The sequence below is a fragment of the Camponotus floridanus genome, unplaced genomic scaffold (assembly GCF_003227725.1).
Source record: "Camponotus floridanus strain SB8 unplaced genomic scaffold, Cflo_v7.5 scaffold246, whole genome shotgun sequence".
Classification (NCBI taxonomy): domain Eukaryota; kingdom Metazoa; phylum Arthropoda; class Insecta; order Hymenoptera; family Formicidae; genus Camponotus; species Camponotus floridanus.
The window spans coordinates 31,953-52,052 of record NW_020229377.1 but is presented as its reverse complement, the minus strand read 5'-3'; the positions used below and the strand labels follow the sequence as shown (position 1 = coordinate 52,052).

At 27.7% G+C, this 20,100-nt stretch overlaps 3 protein-coding genes across 7 annotated transcripts; all 3 read right to left on the bottom strand.

Annotated features, from left to right (window-relative positions):
- Nucleotides 1–1,405: 1,405 nt before the first annotated feature.
- On the bottom strand, nucleotides 1,406–8,400 carry LOC105256917 (acyl-CoA Delta(11) desaturase). Of its 3 annotated transcripts, none has more exons than XM_025409165.1 (6): nucleotides 8,278–8,400; nucleotides 4,386–4,656; nucleotides 2,584–2,714; nucleotides 2,310–2,515; nucleotides 1,836–2,018; nucleotides 1,406–1,735 (listed from the first exon to the last, which is right to left on the bottom strand). In XM_025409165.1, exons 2-6 carry the CDS (start codon nucleotides 4,633–4,635, stop codon nucleotides 1,462–1,464), a joined length of 1,044 nt encoding a protein of 347 aa, XP_025264950.1. In that variant the 5' UTR covers nucleotides 4,636–4,656; nucleotides 8,278–8,400; the 3' UTR covers nucleotides 1,406–1,461. The 3 variants fall into 3 exon arrangements, with proteins under 3 accessions (XP_025264950.1, XP_025264951.1, XP_011265500.2); XM_025409166.1 differs by lacking the exon at nucleotides 8,278–8,400 and adding an exon at nucleotides 7,841–7,859 and having other exon boundaries at nucleotides 4,386–4,652; XM_011267198.3 differs by having other exon boundaries at nucleotides 1,407–1,735; nucleotides 4,386–4,652.
- A 3,007-nt stretch (nucleotides 8,401–11,407) lies between these two features.
- On the bottom strand, nucleotides 11,408–12,875 carry LOC105256916 (acyl-CoA Delta(11) desaturase). The gene is made up of 5 exons (XM_011267196.3): nucleotides 12,680–12,875; nucleotides 12,445–12,575; nucleotides 12,099–12,304; nucleotides 11,811–11,993; nucleotides 11,408–11,702 (listed from the first exon to the last, which is right to left on the bottom strand). Exons 1-5 carry the CDS (start codon nucleotides 12,849–12,851, stop codon nucleotides 11,462–11,464), a joined length of 933 nt encoding a protein of 310 aa, XP_011265498.1. The 5' UTR covers nucleotides 12,852–12,875; the 3' UTR covers nucleotides 11,408–11,461.
- A 2,207-nt stretch (nucleotides 12,876–15,082) lies between these two features.
- On the bottom strand, nucleotides 15,083–19,632 carry LOC105256915 (acyl-CoA Delta(11) desaturase). 3 transcript variants are annotated; one of them, XM_011267194.3, is made up of 6 exons: nucleotides 19,515–19,632; nucleotides 17,176–17,459; nucleotides 16,381–16,511; nucleotides 16,108–16,313; nucleotides 15,630–15,812; nucleotides 15,083–15,526 (listed from the first exon to the last, which is right to left on the bottom strand). In XM_011267194.3, exons 2-6 carry the CDS (start codon nucleotides 17,432–17,434, stop codon nucleotides 15,250–15,252), a joined length of 1,056 nt encoding a protein of 351 aa, XP_011265496.2. In that variant the 5' UTR covers nucleotides 17,435–17,459; nucleotides 19,515–19,632; the 3' UTR covers nucleotides 15,083–15,249. The 3 variants fall into 3 exon arrangements, with proteins under 3 accessions (XP_011265496.2, XP_025264945.1, XP_011265497.2); XM_025409160.1 differs by having other exon boundaries at nucleotides 17,176–17,451; XM_011267195.3 differs by lacking the exon at nucleotides 19,515–19,632 and adding an exon at nucleotides 18,006–18,065.
- Between the last annotated feature and the right edge of the window lie 468 nt (nucleotides 19,633–20,100).

The window sequence follows — 20,100 nt, the reverse complement described above, 5'->3', positions numbered from 1 at the left end:
TTTTAAATTTATATCCAATATATTTGCCAACATAAATGCTTGAAATATATATAATTTACAAACTACTACGAATATTGATGTCTTACTTCAAGGAATTTTCATATAACTTAGATTATAATTGACATTGATTAACTTTATATAAAAAATTTTAATTTTATAAATTTTTTTATTATATGCATATCTATAATCTTAATATCTAATAGCACCTAAATCGTATATTGTCATACTATTAATGTTAAATAGGTAGCGAATTAATAATGATTAAATATGTACTTTTAGAACAATTTCTCATTTATAATCGATTATACCTTGTTTTTTCGCTGTACTTTGTCATTTATACTCCCTTTAAATTTCATTACAAAATTTTCCAATATATTGAGAGTCATGCTGTAAACAATATGTGTTTAATATATAATAATAAATTATAGTGCCTTTATTTAAGTTATACAATATTCTTGCATTTCTGTCAAAAATTTTAATATTAGGAATTATTATTAAGAATTTTTACATTATAATTTTTTATCACATATTTAACTATGTAATCATTTTTTATCTGCAATTACTTTATTTATTTCTATTTTAAAATCATACTTGATTTCTGTTGTTACTTTATCTACTTCTATTTTAAGATCATAAAATATTTATCACTCACAAAAATAAGTATTTTTAGGAAGTTTTATATTTTATATTAAAATATATGATTATATCAGAATTTTTTCCTATATTGAAGAACATGCATGTACATACAAATACACAAGATAAAATATACAAAAATATATTTAAAAAATACGATTAAGGAAAGAAAGAATAAAAGCTACAAAACGTTTATATCGCATAATTAATTTTATTGAAACTCTTAGAATCTTGAAAAAAATTTTAAAATTGTAGGAAATGCAAAAAATTCGAATGGTATAATTCTCAATATGTTATATAATAATTTTATTATCATTAACTATATTGTGCAATCATTACTTTAATCTAATTTCTATTTTTAAAACTATCTTTTTTTTATTTTAACATATAATTCGATATAATTTTTAACATTAGATTAAATTACAAGAATTATGTAATTATTACATATTCTCATTTTTACAATTAATTTTAAAAATATAAATATAAATAGCAAATTACAGCAACAATATAATATATAGCATACAATATATATACCATAATATCTTTTTTATTTAATTCATAAATAATAACTTTATGAAAAATGAATTATTTTTATTAAAAATAATTCAATTGCACTCTAATTAATTTTATATGATCTGTCAGTAACTTCAAAGCATTTTTATAGTTTTCTTAGTGAACATTAAGAAATGTTATTATATCAAATTTAAAAAATTGATACAAATATTAATATTTTTAATCCTTAAAATTTGACGAATCCGTTGAGAATAAATGTTTACATTATTTTAATCGAACTGTTGTTGAATTCCGAAAAAAAAATATTTATCTTTGTTAATCAATTTTACGGCTTGGATGTGATACACTTTGTCGTAGAGAATGATCATTTTTCATTACAACATTCCTTATGAGCTTTTCGGACGGTTGCTTAAGATCGTATGCCCAACCAATTTTCGCGCAGAAATCAATAAACATCGTAGTAAAATTTAAACTGTAATTGCCTAATTCGGCCGCCTTATAATCCCATGGAAACACGTGATGATAATTGTGCCAACCTTCACCGATCGCTATAAAGGCAACGTATTTGTTTTCCGTCGGATTTATGGACCTATTTTTAAAATGTATCCGAAATTACTTGTAAAAGAGACACTGAAGCTTCTTTCAGTCAAGTTTATATAAATGCATTCGTGTAATTTCTATTTGCTTACGCATCATATGGCTTTGGACCCCAAAGGTGAGCCACACTGTTGACACTCCATATACAGTTTAAACCGTAAACATAACGTATAATCTGTGACATGAAAGCTCTGGACCAAGTTTCATTCCATCCGTAAACAGGCACCATTATCGGTACTAGAAAGGCAAAGATGAAGCTTAGTATCGAGAAATATCTGCAAAGAAACATAAATTAATTACACATATAAAATTTCTCGTTATATGAAATCGTATGTTAAATGATCTTGTAAAAAACTCCTGAAAAGAAAGAAGATTAACACGAAAGTGTAAAATTTGGAAGAAGGAATTGCTAAAATATTGTATTTAGAATAATAAATGCATTTTCAAAATAAATTATATGTATAGATATAAATAAATTTCACACACATCTTATATTCTTTTTTGCTTCTTAGATAATTATTTTAACATAATATAACATAATTAATATCTTTAAGACATGGACTTACTTGTAACCAAACATGGCGACAGGATCTGCCAATATATCTCTCATATCGATTTGACGACCCTTTCGAATCACATCTGGATGTTTCTTCAACATCAACCAGCCAACGTGAGAGAAGAAAAATCCTCTGTTGCTATTATGCGGATCCGCATCCGTATCCGTGTATTTATGATGCACTCTATGATCTCGAACCCAGTCAAACAGATTATTCTATAAAAAATTATTACAAAGACAACTTTTTCTCTCTAGCTCAAAAAATCAATTAAAAACTTGTTTACCTGGCCTGCGGAAGCATACCAAATCAAAAGTATAATTCTAAGCGGCCATTTTGCTTTGTAAGCTCGATGAGTCCAAAGACGATGAGCACCGGCAGTAATGCCTGTCGCTTCTATCGCAAATTGAATGAGCGCTTGAGGCAAAAAGGATCAAATTAATTAATATTGTTACGCGCACACCCGAGTTACGGCCTTGCCGTTGTCCGGATCCCGTTGACAGGAAGATTGTTTGTCAACAACGACTGTCAGCTTGGAGCCAGCTGTCTTGCGGTGCGGACGCATTTTCTCTCGAGCCAATCCGTTGCATTATTATTCCGTGTTATTAACGTTATCGTTTGTGTTCTTGAGTTGCATTAAAGTTTCTTTGCTTCTTCAAAAGTGCTTATTTATTTTACGCGGCTCGCGAGCGGCCGATTCGTTAGTGCCCGCCTTTGATATTAATCGAAGTCCTCGCCGCGAGCGTAACATTTTTTACAAGCTACGCGTGCGAATCTGTTCGCGTGCGATTTAGTCGCAATTTTAATATTGGAGCGACTTAGCTGTAGCAAAGAATACTGTAACCGGCTCCTCCGAAGAAGCTGAATCTTTTCGTCGTGTCGGCGAAACATCGCGGCGATTTCCTCCTCTCGTCGCTCCGGCTGCCGATTCTGTTGCCGTCGACTCCGACGTCGCCGATTCCGTTGCCCGCGCTTCCGACGACGGCTCTGACTGCTCGCGCCTTACCCTCTTCACGGCTATCGATGCCATCACTCTTTTCACGGTTGTCCGTCACTTTAAAACACACTATTGTCCGTCTAGTTCGGTCGATCCCGGACGAGCCCCCAAAATGTTACGCTCGCGGCGAGGACTTCGATTAATATCGAAGGCGCGCACTAATGAATCGGCCGCTCGCGAGACGCGCGAAATAAATAAGCACTTTTAAAGAAGCAAAGGAACTTTAATGCAACTCAAGAACACAAACGTTAATAACACGGAATAATAATGCAACGGATCGGCTCGAGAGAAAACGCGTCCTCACAGCAAGTCAGCTGGCTCCAAACTCAGCTGACAGTCGTTGTTGACAAACAATCTTCCTGTCAACGGGATCCGGACAACGGCAGAGCCGTAACGACTCGGGTGCGTGCGTAATAATATATTTATGAAATTATACATAATTAATAATGTAATTATACGTATTTTGTACGGATGTCATGTACTGATTAATCACAATAAGTCCATTATAAAACGCTACTATAAATTATAACAATTTTAATTAAATTTAAGATATTAAATTTTTACAAAAAATTATATAAAGATTAAAATCTATCTTTGATCATACAGTCAAATTTAACATTTTTAACTTGGATTTCTTCAAAATGGAATCAAATATGTATGTTTGTTCACAATGTGTTTGTGGTAATTGATATAAATGACTGACGCAATGTCTGTAATGAAATCAAAGTTATATAAAAGAAATGAAAGCTCTGGATTGTCTGCTGTCAAATTTTTATCGTACTTCTCTTTTATCACGTAAGTCTAATCGATTTGCTTTCAGTCAGTTAATGTCGATTTGCTTTCAGTCAGTTAATATCGATTTCTGTAGTTAATAACTACGGCATTCGTAAACATGCGACACACATTCAATGAAATTATTATATATGTGAAACGTTTACATATAGTTGTAAAAAAGTAAGAAAATAATCAGTCTTATATATTGAAAAAAGGACAAATTTCTTTTTATTTAAATATCTTTTTATTTAAATATTTTTTCCTGTAAGTTAAAAATTCGAATTAATAGAATTTATAATTTTCCAAAGAATACTCACCCCAAATGTTCGTCCTGAAATCTTTGCACCATTCAAAAGTGAAACAAGCATACAACATGCTAATATGAAGAAAAATAATAAATATGGCATTAAACCACTTCACTTCAGTCTTGAATTTAAAGAATCCTTCAGATTTTATACATGTTTCGTCTCGGTTTTGCATATCATCCGTGATGATTGAAGATTCTTCTTCTTCTTCGCAAAAATTTTTCTCCGTATGCATTTCAGGATTCGAGGTATTGGATGCCATCTCGTTTATGAAAATCACTGACTCGGTAATTCAAAATATCATTACATTATTAATAAAAAGTAGATTGTTATTTTTTTTCAGATATTTTAAATTAACGGTTACAAATTAAATTTTGCTAATTAATAGAGGGCACACTTCAATGCTTGATTTAATTTGATGTTAATAATTGCCCATTTCAATATTCTACGTTTTCTTTGTGTACTGTTCTGTAATTTTTAAGCTATTGCTGATTCTTAAAATAATTAATCTTAGTGTTAGATAATTAATACCTTTACATGATCAGATATAAATAATAATTAGTTATTATGAGATCGTTATTTTATTATTAAAGTATATAATTGATGACTCGTTGAAATTAAACACATTTGAATAAGTTATAGCACAATTTGCATGAAACGTAATTATAATTATAATACTTGTATGTAATTATAACAATACATTTGCATATAATTCAGAAAAAACAAGTCTTTCAAAAAATTATACTTATTGTATAAAACATTTTAGCATGGTGGAATTATTTTGTAAATGAAACTGCGTTTTCTTTCCGATACAATGAAACATATGTCTGTGAAGCAAGCACGATAATCACGAATTTTAAAAAAACATTAAGAACTCTGGTAGCACTTTTTATAGTTCTACAAATCCTGATAAAAATTAAGAAGAGTTCTGCATTAAAAAATATATATTAAAAAATTGGAATCGAAAAAATGTGTTAACTTCGCAAATCTAACACGACAACCTTTCCTCTAAACATGAAGTAAGAGTACTCTTACTCCATGCCTCTAAAGTAAAACGCATTGAACATCATTATTTTTAGCATGAGTTCTCTATGATTTTATTCAAGTTCAGCCTACATATGCAATTTCAGGTAGATAGATAATTTAAACCTCCTAATTTTAACGACCTTTTTATAGACTTCTCACGCCGATCGTTCGCCCTCCGTCCTCGGAGGGTAGCGCCCGACCGGGCCCTGCAATCCCGGTCTTAGACAGCTGTTTCTTTTTACGATATTCCTCCTTTCATCGCTGAGGAATTTCACCCGCGACTTTGTGCTGTCCTGATCCTTGAGCGCTATTTCCGCTCTCGAATCGGAGGCTGGAATGGAAGCGCCGTGTCGATTGTCGCGAGAGATTCCTCTTCGTCCTCTTTCCGATGTTTTCCGGCCCACACAAAGTACAAAATAATACAAAAAAAAATCATTAAAGACACGAAATATCAATAATCGCTCGTCTCTCTGGAGATCTCGATATGGCTCTCACAATCTTTTTCTGGTGCGGCCGCTCGGCTCGTGCCCCATCAAGATTTTCGAGGCGGATGGACCCACATCAAGACGGCAACGTCACAATATATATATATATATATATATATATATATATATATATATATGGAATTATTATATCAATAATTAGATCTAAAATTGCATATATACGCTTAACTTGAACAGAAATATTGAAAACTGTTATTAGAAATAATAATTTTCAACGCGTTTTAGACTTTACTTTAGAGGAAAAGTGTCGTGTTGCGTAATTGTAAAAAATTATTTAAAAATACTGAACGATCGGAACTTTCCGTAAAAATATTTTTAAAGAATAAAACTTTTAGAATTATCGAGAACCATTAAAACTACGGAAAATTACTAGCACCATTAAAACTACGGAAAAATTACTACCATTAAAACTACGGAAAATTACTAGCATATTTTCACTAAGTGTCGTGCTAGTCAAGGACATAAAAAATTATTTTAAAATTATTTAATTATTGAAATATCGGTCTAAAATTGTATATGTAGGCTGAACTTGAATAGAATTATCAGGAATATTCAATGATATTCAACGCGTTTTGTACTTCAAAAATAAAAATATTGTTCTAAGTCGCGAAGTTAGCATTATATTTTTTCAATTTCGATTTTTTATGCCTGATCTATACTATCGGTATTACTATAGTATTCACTATCCGTCCGCTTACGCTCCTTTCACGATACGCTCACGATTCAATCCTAGACGATCAGTACAATTTTTACTTTACTTTACTTTTTTTTATTTTTACTTTATTTTTACTTTATTTTTATCTTTTAACTAAATTACTACATTAAAATTTTATTATATTTTTTTGCACATGTTCATAAAAAAATTAAGAAATATATATATATATATATATATATATATATATATATATATATATCAATAATTAATTTATAATTATAAAGCGATATACATATACATATCTTTTCCAAATGACCAAGATTTTTCTTTACTCATATTGCTTCACTGCTCGTGACATTGTTCGCGACACACTGTTCGACAAAGACAGATTGCAAAAATTGGCGATGAATTAATCGAAAGTTTATTTACACTATCGGTACGAGTCCGGGCAAATTCGATCACGCTCCGACAAAATATTCTTTCGGAGGATCCTTGCTAGAGCGAGAGCGAAGCGAGACTAGATCGACAGTTGACCCATAGTGTGAATATGTACATTTATAAACAATGAAAGAATATTTGATCGGATCGTGAGCAGATCATGAGCGGACAGTGAGCGGACCGATAGTATGGATCGCACCTTAATATAAAGAATGCGGAACTCTTTTAATTTTTATCAGGATCTGTAAAACTATGAAAAGTGTTAGAACTCTTAGTTTTTTTTTAAATTCGTAGATTGTCGTACTAGCTTCACAGACACATATTTCACAACAAAACATAAGCTTCAAATTCAGTAAAAATCGGAGCAATTTTATAGCGTAAAATAATATTTGCAAAATGATAAATATAATAGGGCAAATAATTTTCTAGTATAATAATATAATAAAATAATTAAACCTAATTTTTAACAATACTTAATAATCAAACTTAATGCAACATAATATCATAATTTTTTTAATATTAATTATTTTTTTTTAAATATTATGGAAAGAATTAAATTTAATTCAACAAAATCTAACCAAATTTAATATGACATTTCTAATTATTTTAATATGAATCATTTTTTATTGTTTTTAATATCTCAAATGAATAAATAAAAATTAAATCAAAATTAGCATATAAGAGCCATAGCGCGGTTGGAGCGCAAGGAAGAAACAATACTTCCTCCTTATCAATTGTTGTTTATTTCTAACTAAAAAACTATAAAAAATTATAACGAAAATTTCGTATCGTCTTTTGATCCTTCCTCTGCGCGAACTTAACAATATAAAAAGACAAAATATTACATTGTATAAAAGATAGATTTATCTCCTCCTCGACGCGTGGGTGACGCCAAAGTGCATCGCGCGGAGATATAGCAAGCGTGCTGTCTCCAAAAATTCATCAAATATATTAAATTTTCTGCGTAAAATCGCAGCAGATCTAACGAATCAAGTAAAAGTAAATATATTATACGATATTATACGATTCTTTTTTATATTTAAAATTAATAGTTGGAACCATGACTCACCAGAAAAAGAGCGGAATCTGGTGAGTATTAATAATAATTTTATTCGGGCTATATGCACGTTAATTTGCTGTTATTTATCGTGAAAGACAAAAGCGTAATTGGCCGTCATATCAAGGGTTTGAAAAAAAAGCAATAACTGATACTGGCAAAGCAGAATAGATTAATTTGATAGGAGGATAATTTGATAGATAGATAAATCTCGTATCGACTTACTTCTTCTTATAAACCCTCTGCTAGTAGTTTCGCTGTCTGCGAATACAGATGAATTGTACAGGTGGACTTGCAATCTAGAGATAACGAGCAACGAGGACAAGGAACGACGACAAAAGACTGCGAGACCAGTACTACGCAGTGCGTTAAATATTATTGGTAATATTTAAGGCCTTTGCACGTACAAAAATTTTAATCGTAACCGTAAGATCGTAAGAAAACTGACCAATTATAGTTTATTCTTTTATCACAAGGGAAATACTCGACTATAATTTGTCAATTTTCTTACAATTTTTCCTTTACTAGAAAGAGAGACTCTATCAACGTAGAGAGGGTCAAGGGAGAATGTGGCAGAACTAGATATTTTTGCTAATTGGCTTTGCCATATCGAGAACTTCCTTTTTTTCAACATATATAGATATACATTATGTATACAGTATGAATGTATTTATATACACAATAGTTCTATATAGCTACAGGTATGTAAATATTTACATTAAAAAAAGGAGCTTATCATAACGTTTTAAAAACGTTTTTTAACCATAAAATAATAATAAGAAATGTTTCTATAGAAACATTTTTATAAACGTTTCTATAGAAACTTATTAATATTTTATGGTTAATAAACATTGGATATGTTTAAAAAACATAAAATATATAAAATATATAAAATAAACGTGTGCTATCTGGGAAAATTAAACAGTCAATTTTAAATTAAAAAGATGCTGGGTTGTGCAGTAAAAAGATGTAAAAATTCATCTGGACAATGTGTCAAAATGAACAAATTGCCAAAAGATTTAATAAAAAGAAAAAAATTTATTACGAATTGTGAAAAACTTGATGGAATAGAGAATTGGTCTCCACTTGACACCGCAGTTTTATGCGAAGTATTTTTTTCAATTTTAATAAATATATATATATATATATATATATATATATATATATATGTATATATTCTCTCATTTGAAGTTTTATGCATCGATATTTATATGTTACGTTCATAGGTTGTGTAACATTCGATACCAAAATTCTAATATAATTTTGCTCTTAATTTTCTATAGTATCACTTCATAGCTGATATGTGGGAAAAGCCACATGTAGATAGAAAAAATAAATTAAAATATAATGCTGTTCCAACAATATTTGGAGATTTAGTATATCAAGTGAGGAGAAAAGTTGATAGAAATTAGCTATTATCATAAAAATATCATCAATGCAATAATGATTAATAGGTACAATTCCTTTTTAGAAGTTATGACAGATGTTGACAGAAGAAATTCATTATTTTCATTTTTCAAATAAAAGAAATACGAGTTTTCACCCATTACATCCGAAACTGTTGCCAAAAACTCTGAACTATCAGAATCAGTGAACAGATAACAATATATATGATTAAGTCTTCTTTCTTTCATTTAGTATGTTTTTGTAAAATTTAAAATCATTCCTTAACTTCATAAATTGTCTAAATGTTTAGATGTATTAAATGATATTGAGCAAAATCAACACTCTCTGTAAACACTTAAGCTTCAGCTACAAGCACATTAGCGGCTCATCAGATCATGAGCGTTTTGGCGAATCGTGATACGCGATTCACGAGAAAACGCTATAGAGAAAATACGCCAAAAAATACAAAAAAAAACGATGAATTTTCCCTCTACATTATTCACGAATATTCTACAAATAAAGAATGATTCATAAAACCGTCTCCTAAGTAGCAAAAATAATTATTTTGACATCAATATGACGTCAAAATGATTATTTTTGCTACCTGAATAGTAGTACAGGAATCTTGAAAGATCAGATAGAATGTAAATCCGATAAAAAACAATTTTAATTCAAATTTTAAATCATGGAGGTATAGCAAAAGAAACAATTTATAGTTACAGAAGAAGTAAGCGTCGAAAATAGTCAACAACACGATTGTAATATGCAAGTCAGTGAAAATACAATTCTGAATAAAAACTCATCTGAAAGTTTTAGAAGGAGAAACTTGTTTGCTGAATAAAAAATAATTTCAATCTTTAAATTCAAATCCAGATATTTTGGAAAAATATCAAAAACTTGAGAAGTTTTATCATAAAAATGAAAAATTAAGAATAACACAATAAAAAAATATATCAAAAAATCTACAAAATCTTAAAAGATAAAAAAATCTTCAAAATCATGTATGCATATTACAAAAAACATCATCAGTAACTAGTAAACTTTTCAATGATGACCAATTAAAAATTTTAAGTGAAAAATTGAAACATGATTATTTAGTTAGGTCCAAAGAATGAGAATAAAAGGTGCTTCTCATGTTTAATTTCATGATGTAAGTACAGCGTATTGATCATTAATTGTAACTAACCAAATGATAATTTTACCAGCAGTATCAATAAGTAAAAGAAATTATATCTTCAAAATCTCTATAATTTTTACGTGTTGTTTTACAAGAATTTAATGTTTAAATTTTCATCTAAAAAACATCAATAAAAATATTAAAATAAATATATATGTATAAGTATATAATTGTACATAATCGATAAAGCAATAAGTAACATATGCATGCAGAAATATTTAAACAGAATTTTAATGTAAAAGCGCTTTTTTTTCAAACTAAATTAAATTATCAGCTTATACATATTTATATCATGCCAATAATATAAATACTTTTAAATTCAAATCTCAAAAAAAATATAAATATATGAAACATAAACATACTCTTTTTTTAGCAGGATTTAAATTATTTACATTATGAATGTTTTTCTTTTATTTTTTTCCTATTATCGCTGCAATTTTTTTAGTCACATTGTAATGCGAAAAATTCTTTTAGAATGTTTGCAAATATAAAAGATGCATATCAATTATGCATATCATTTGCCTTGTCATACAAATTACAATAAAATTTCACTTATATCTTTATGTATTTGTGTGTAGTTTGTATAATATTCTATAATAATTATATAAATTATATTATTATACATAATAATTACATAAATAATAAAAAATACATTGAAATTATACTGACAATAAGTGATAAGATACGTAGAATGTCCTGTATAATTAATCATCAATTAGATACGAATCTATGTATAAAAATAAATAAATAATATGAAGTAGATTTGTCAGAAAATTTCAAGAAAACCTATTTTAAAAATTAAAAAATTGATTGATGTTATTTTATTTTATACGATTAATGGATTAGTTAATAATTCATTTCGTCGTTTCGTAGAATACGTTTCTTCACCATGTCAGCAGATGCAGTTTTTAAATCATAAGCTAAACCTAGATAAGCACAGAAGTCGATCAAAGCTGTAGTAAAATTAAGCTTATAATTTCCAAACTCTGCCGCTTTGTAATCGCAAGGAAAGACATGATGATAGTTGTGCCAGCCTTCACCAAATGTTATGAAAGAAACACTAGCATTATCGGTAGAGGTGATTGATCTATAAATATATATAATATACATAATAGTATATAACCTACGATAAAATAAATATTTTTAAATATCTATGTAAAGTATATAATAAATTGTATATAATACAAGTACATACTTATCATATGGTTTTACACCCCATATGTGAGCCGCGGAATTCACTGACCAAGTGATATTTAAGTTTATGCAATATCTGGCAACGGCGATGTGCCATGCAAACCATAAATTCTCACCCCATGTCCACCAAGGTATTACAGTTGGCACGATAAAGCAACAGAATGACATCAAATATAGATACCATCTAAAAAAGGTACGAATATAAAAAAGAGCAAACAATCGATAAAATCAAGCAAACAAAATAATATTTATTCAATTTGATTTATAAAAATAATTGTGCTTATCATACTTTTTTTGAAAGACCACAAGAGGGTCTTGATCCAGATCACTCATGTCAATCGTCGCACCCTTCCTAATGACGTCTGAATGTTTGCGAACCATAAGCCAGCCGATATGTGAGAAAAAAAATCCTCTACATGCGTTATATGGATCCGCATCAGTATCAGTGAATTTATGATGCACTCTGTGATCTCTGACCCACTCATAAATGTGATTCTGAAAAATATAGCTATATTAAAAAATAAACTACTTGACGCTACAAAAAAAACAAAATGTAGAACTCTAATCAATAGTTCACAAAAATGTAAGATCTATATGATAATTGAATGAGAAAAAAGAATTCAAATCAAGCTTACTTGAAAAGCAGTAGTCTGGAAAATCATAAGAATAAATCTCATCGGCCACTTTGCCTTGTAAGACCGGTGACACCATAATCTATGAGCGCCAGCAGTAACGCCTATTCCCGAAATGATACCAATAGCGAAGTCTATAAATTAATTGTTGATAGTATATATTTCATTTTATTATTGTATTGATATAAGCGATGCAATTTAATAACTTATAAAACGGCACAAAAAAATAAATACATACGCCAGATGAACGTCCAAAGTTTAGCATAAAAAAGAGTTAGATATAATCCATAAAGGCAAGAAAGATGAATATAAATGAAAATAATGACATTTCTCCAAACAATTTCCCATTTATAATCGATTGTACGTTGTTTTTTCGCTGGCACTTTTTCGTCAATTTCTTTAAATTTCATTAAAAAATTTTCCAATGTATTGAGTGTCATGCTGTAAAAAATTTGTGTTTAATATATGTAAAAGTAAAGTGTGTCTTTATTTAAGTTCTACAATATTCTTGCATTTCTATCAAAAATTTTAATATTAATAATTTTTAACATTATAATTTTTTATCACGTATAGTTAACTATGTGGTCATTTTTTATCTGCAGGCACTCTTTATTTATTTCTGTTTTAAAATCATACTTGATCTCTGTTGTCATTACTTTACTTTTATTTTAAGGTTATATGACATTCATCACTCGCAAAAATAAGTATTTTTAGGAAGTTTTATATTTTATATTAAAATATATATAATTTTTTGTTGTTGTAATATGAATTTTTAATAAACTAATATATTGAAGAAAGAAAGAAGGAAATGTTGTTGCGCTCCAACTAGCACGTATTGGCTTTTATGCCATTTTCTTTTTAATTTTTTAAAATATATATACATCAGAATTTTTTCCTATATTGAAGAACATGCATATACATGCAAATACACAAGATATTAAAAAAATATATAAAAATATAATGAAAAAATATAAGGAAAGAAAAAATAAAAGCAAAACGTTTATAATAATTCATTTTATAGAAACTCTCAGAATCTTGCAAGGGATTTAAAATGTAAAAAATTCGAATTATTAAGTTCTCAATATATTATATAATAATTTTATTGTTATTAACTATATTGCAATTATTACTTTTATCTATTTCTATTTTAAGATTATCTATTTTTACTTTAAGATATAATTAAATTTTTAGCATTAGATTAAATTACAAGAATTATCTAATTATTACATATTTTCATTTTTATAATTAATCTTAAAAATATAATAATAAATAGCAAATCACATCAACAATGTAATATATATAGCATAATATCTTTTTTATTTAAATTTTCAATTGATTAATAATAATTTTGTGGAAGATATATATATATATATTATTTTTATTAAAAATAATTCATTTAACACTCTTTAAGTAAATGCGAAATACAATAAGTTTACTACATGAAATCCGAAATACAAAGCTATATTCACAAGGTTCTTACTCACGCACTTCAATCTGACTGAAACGTTTGTATATCAATAAAATTCTGTTCTATTATTCGTTCGATATATATAATGTACCAAGAACAGAGCATTGACTATTATTTCCTTGAAATTTACATTCAACGATTGACCATATTCTACAATACATATTAGAACGAAAATAAGGTTCATTGACATATGTGTGGATTAGTAAGGTCAAATTATGTCAAAGAGGAAGCACAAGTATTTCCTTGTATTAAAATGAGATATGCAAAAACAATGAACGAAAACCGAATCGTCATTTAGTTATATAATAAAGAATATTTATATAATATTCTCTTTCTTGCACAAACAACATTTAAATAATTGTAAATAATAATAAAATTTATAATAATCTAACAATTATAATATATGTACAGAAAGGTTTGTATATAATATGCATTTCTTAATAGCTTTAAAGACATATAAGAGAAAAATGCTGCAAAATTAGTTATTAGTTATTAGTTATAAATTGATTGGTGAAAAAATGTAAAGACGATTATATTTTGTATTAGATCTTATAATTAGACAAAACATTCGATAATTCACGAATTATGTTCTATTTGAGCTTTAAATTTAAATAAATTGAACAATAATTTAATTAAATTGAATCAAATATTTGACTATTTGTATATTTTTAATCCTAAAGAAAATTTTTGGACGATAATAATATTTGTTGCAAATAAAAGAGAAACAAAAGAAATAAATTTATTTCGTTAAACATCATCAAGCTTACATCATACATAAATTCGTCTACGGAAATCAGTTTGAACTGATTAAACTATTCAAATGTATTCTCAAGATTGAATAATTTCAAATTCGATTATCTTAAAAATTGAAGTACTAGTCTATATCAAAATATAGTACATTATTAATTTATATTAATATATATTAATATAATGCAATTATTATATATTAATCTTTTGCACTCTAATTAATTTTATTATATGAGTTTTCAAACAACTCCAAAGCATTTTCGAGGTCAGTTTTTGTTTTCAGTGAACATTAAAAAATGTTATATCAAATTTAAAAAATCTATTATTTTACTATCATCACTGCTGCACTTAGTATTATAAATAATTTCATTAATAATTGATTCAAAAATAAATACCATAAATAATTTTATTATATTTTTATTATATCATTGTATATCACTGTAATGGTGTTCTATAAAGAGTTAAGTTTGATACAATTATTAATATTTTTAAACCTGATAATCTGATGAATCTGTTGAAGATAAATGCTCACATTATTTTAATCGAATGATCTGTTGTTGGATTTCGAAAAAAAAAGGAAATATTTATCTTTGTTAATCAATTTTACTGTCTGGATGTGATACACTTTGTCGCAGATTCCTGTTACCTTTCTTCATTACAACGTTTTTTACGAGCTCTTCGGATGGTTGCTTGAGATCATATGCCCAACCAATTTTCGCGAAGAAATCGATAAACATTGTAGTAAAATTGAAAATGTAATTGTTTAATTCGGCCGCCTTATAATCCCATGGAAACACGTGATGATAATTGTGCCAGCCTTCACCGAGCGCTATAAGGGCAACGTATTTGTTTTCCGTCGGATTTATGGACCTATTTTTAAAATGTATCCGATAAAATTACTTGTAAAAGAAACACTGAAGCTTCTTTCAGTCAAGTTTATATAAATGCATTCGTGTAATTTCTATCTACTTACGCATCATATGGTTTTGAACCCCAAATGTGAGCCACACTGTTGACACTCCATGTACCATTTAAACTTAAAACATAACGTATAATCTGTGATTTGCAGGCTCTGGACCAGGTTTCATTCCATCCATAAACAGGCACCATTATCGGCAGTAGAAAGGCAAAGATGAATTTTATTATCGAGAAATATCTGCAAAGAAATATAAATTAATTAGTACACATATATAATTTCTTGTTACGTTAAATCATATGTTGAATGATCTTGCAAAAAAATTCTTGAAAAGAAAGAAGATTAACACGAAAGTGTAAAATTTAGAAGAAAGAATTGCTAAAATACCGTATTTAGAATAATAAATACATTTTCAAGATGAATTATATGTGTAGATATAAATAAATTTCACACACATCTTATATTCTTTTCCGCTTCTTAGATAATTATTTCAACATAATATAACATAATTAATATCTTTAAGACATGGACTTACTTGCAACCAAACACAACGACAGGATCTGCCATTATATCTCTCATACTGATTTGACGACCCTTTCGAATCACATCTGGATGTTTCTTCAACATCAACCAGCCAACGTGAGAGAAGAAAAATCCCCTGTTGCTATTATGCGGATCCGCATTCGTATCCGTGTATTTATGATGTACTCTATGATCTCGAATCCAGTCATAAAGATTATTCTATAAAAAATTATTACAAAGAAAACTTTTTCCCTCTAGCGCAAAAATCAATTAAAAACTTGTTTACCTGGCCAGCGGTAGCATAGAAAATCAAAAGTATAATTCTAAGCGGCCATTTTGCTTTGTAAGCTCGATGAGTCCAAAAACGATGAGCACCGGCAGTAACGCCGATCGCTCCTATCACACTCACAATAAACACTTAAGGCAAGAAGGATCAAATTAATTAATATATTTATAAAATTATACATAATTAATAATGTAATTATACGTATTTTGCACTGATGTCATATATTGATTGATCTATAATAAGTCCATTATAAAACGCTACTAAATTATAATGACTTTATTTAAATATAAGATATAAAATTTTTGTAAAAAATTATGTAAAGATTAAAATCTATCTTTGATCATATAATTAAATTTAACATTTTTAACTTGGATATCTTCAAAATCTAATATGTTTGTTCACAATATGTTTGTGGTAATTGATATAAATGACTGACGCAATGTCTGTAATGAAATCAAAGTTATACAATAGAAATGAAAGCTCTGGCTTGTCTGCTGTCAAACTTTTATTATGCTTCTCTTTTATCACGTAAGTCTAATCGATTTGCTTTCAGTCAGTCAATGTCGATTTCTGTAATTAATAACTACGGCATTCTTAGTAAACATGCTATACACTTTGAATGAAATTATTATATATGTGAAACGTTTACATATATTTGTAAAAGAGTATTTAAAAAAAAAAATCAGTCTTATATATTGAAAAAAGGATAAATTTCATCTTTTTTATTTAAATATTTTTTCCTGTAATTTAAAAATTCGAATTATAAGAATTTGCAATTTTCCAAAGAATACTCACTCCAAATGTTCGTCCTAAGATCTTTGTACCATTCAACAGTGAAACAGGCATATAACATGATCATATGAAGAAGAGTAATGGATATGACATTCAACCACTTCACTTCCGTCTTGAATTTAAACAATTCTTCAAACTTTTTACGTGTTTCGTCTCGGGTTTGAATATCATTTTCATCATCTGTGGTGATTGTTGAAAATTCCTCTTTTCCTCCGCAAAAATTTTCCTCCACATGCATTTCAGGACTCGTATTGGGTGCCATCTCGTTTATGAAAATCACTGAATCGCTAATTCAAAATAACATTGTATTACCAATAAGAAGTAGATTGTTGATTTCTTTTTAGATATTTTTAATTCCCGGTTACGAATTAAATTTTGCGAGTTAATAGGTGACATGCTTTAATGATTGATTTAATTTGATGTTAACAATCGCTCATTTCAATATTCTGTTTTCTTTGTGTATTGTTCTGTAATTTTTGAACTATTACTGAGACAAATTTTTAGGATAATTAATCTTATTGTTATAGAATTAATATCTTTACATCATCATAGATATAAATAATAATTCGTTATCAAGATCGTTAGTATATTATTTTAAAGGTAGATTGTTAGTATATTATTTTTATTATTAAAGTACATAATTGATGACTCGATGAAATGAAACGCATTTCTATAAATTATAACACAGTTTGCATGAAATGTAATTATAATTGTAATTATAACATTTATATGTAGTATAACAATTTATATATAATTCAGAAAAACAAGTTTTTTAAAAAAATTATACTTAAAAATTATTTTATGAAATATTTAAGCGTTCTTAAAAATTTTACCCGATATCCAATAGTGCTTCTTAATCACAGGTTTGAATTACAATAACTGCACCGTTTTTTTCGAGTTGCAATCTTGCACTTTTATAAATTGCATTGTCAGCATATTGCTCCATTTAAAACAATGATGCTTATGATTCAATACAGGAACATAATGCAATAAAAGCAACGAAGTAAATATAAAATTATTGATACATTCACATAAACGGGAAATATATATAAATAATGTAAACAATATCAACATAATGTAAACAACTTTGCAATTACAATCATTGCAATAATCATATTATAGTCATTATACAATGATCATATTATTGTTTTCTAATTAAAAATTAATACTAATAAAAACAAAAGATATAATAAATCTTCAATTATTAAAAATAATAATGCAATTCGTTTATTTGTAATAAAAATATTTTTAATTAGTATAAACTTTGTACGATTATTTGCTCAAATTAACTGTGCAAAATTATTTTACATAGGAAATTTAAATGCTAAAATAAATTATATATAAATTATATATATATAATATATATACATATATATATAAATTTTAAATTATAATAATTATAAATTTCGCGAATATATACAGGATGTATCAGAACGATCGTAAGTAGTTTTTTGAGGAACTTAAGCATTTTAGAGAAAAATGTTTCATATAAAAGTTGTAGGGCTTAAAATAACCTATTTAATGATTATATCAGTTTGACTTTGAATAGCACCGTCATTCTTAATTGTAAATTACATATTTTTTCTCAAAAACAACTATGTGTTTTCTTTACACTAATCGATTGCTCTTATTATTTTGTACATAAAAGTATTAAGGTAAGATAATCAAACAATGAATATCTTGCTAGATATTTTATGGTTTATGTAAAATTAAAAAATGATTTCAAGTCTCGTAACTCGAAAAGTACTTAAAAGAAAAATATTTTATTATAGTGTTTTGGAAAGCTCTCGAGGTAAGCTATAAGAATATGCAAAACACAAGCAACATTTTTAGGACATAGATCTGTTTGCATACAAATTTGAACACAATTAATTTTTCATATGTACAGCCGGATAAACTATCGTACACTCGAAGTTTGGTGTTGTCAAAAAAAATCATCAACTATTATTATAATTTACTTTTGTCGCTACGACATGCTACAATTACATAAGAATAATCCAAATATAGCACACTTTCAAAATGAAAATCATCTCTTATGACGCATAAAAATTGATCGAATTCATCATTTCTGGATTTTATTCTCATTAAATATATCTTGTAGTTGGCAGTGTTTTTATGGCCTCTGAATTAAATTTCGTTTAAATTTTGTTACTAGATTGCACATACAAATCATATCTGATGTAAAAATTAACATTTTTGAAAATGACTAGCACACAAATCAGATCGCCTCTGGATTTTTTTTAATCATCAGCTCACGAATACCGCATCTAGCGAAATATATATATATATATATATATATATATATATATATATATATATTCAATTTTGTATATATAACTTACACACAAAATATTTCCCACGTAATACGTTGTTTTCACGTAGCTTTCCAGATAGGACACATTCGTTTTAGGAACGTTTCACAAGTGTTTCTTCGAAACGTTTGTATAACTAACTCTTGAAAATGTTTCTAATCGGTTAAAATGTCTATTTGAAAAATGTTAAGAGATACATTTCTTTTCTGATAAAGAAACGTTTAAAAACCACTTAAAATACGTTTAAAATACATTTTTTTCCTTTTATTTATTACGTTTTCCAGGTAGGCACATATTCATTTCAAAAACGTTTCACAAGTATTTTTTCGAAACGTTTGTATAACCGACTCTTGAAAACGTTTCTGATTGGTTAAAATGTTCACTTGAAAAACGTTAAGAAATACGTTTCTTTTTTGATAAAAAATGTTTAAAATATGTTTAAAATACGTTTTTTTTCTTTTATTAGATATCAGAAAGTTTCAGAAGTATCTTATAGTTTCCAATTTTTAAATAAATTTTTATTTTTTTAATATTATTATTTTTGAAAATTAAAGCAACTATTTTGTATAACAATGTTTTCAATTAAAATATTTCTGTTTAACTTGTACAACTTTTC

What these genes read in the sequence shown, in the direction of transcription:
- LOC105256915 (XM_011267194.3), bottom strand. Translation starts at nt 17,434, where the DNA reads ATGGCACCCAATACGAGTCCTGAAATGCATGTGGAGGAAAATTTTTGC. An exon ending in TCTTAGGACGAACATTTGGA is followed by an intron (nt 16,512 to 17,175) that starts GTGAGTATTCTT and finishes TCTTGCCTTAAG; the next exon opens with TGTTTATTGTGAGTGTGATA. An exon ending in TCTATGCTACCGCTGGCCAG is followed by an intron (nt 16,314 to 16,380) that starts GTAAACAAGTTT and finishes AATTTTTTATAG; the next exon opens with AATAATCTTTATGACTGGAT.
- LOC105256916 (XM_011267196.3), bottom strand. Translation starts at nt 12,851, where the DNA reads ATGAAATTTAAAGAAATTGACGAAAAAGTGCCAGCGAAAAAACAACGT. An exon ending in CTTGTGGTCTTTCAAAAAAA is followed by an intron (nt 11,994 to 12,098) that starts GTATGATAAGCA and finishes TACCTTTTTTAG; the next exon opens with ATGGTATCTATATTTGATGT. An exon ending in GGTGTAAAACCATATGATAA is followed by an intron (nt 11,703 to 11,810) that starts GTATGTACTTGT and finishes ATATATTTATAG; the next exon opens with ATCAATCACCTCTACCGATA.
- LOC105256917 (XM_011267198.3), bottom strand. An exon ending in TTTCAGGACGAACATTTGGG is followed by an intron (nt 2,715 to 4,385) that starts GTGAGTATTCTT and finishes TTTTGCCTCAAG; the next exon opens with CGCTCATTCAATTTGCGATA. An exon ending in GGTATGCTTCCGCAGGCCAG is followed by an intron (nt 2,516 to 2,583) that starts GTAAACAAGTTT and finishes AATTTTTTATAG; the next exon opens with AATAATCTGTTTGACTGGGT.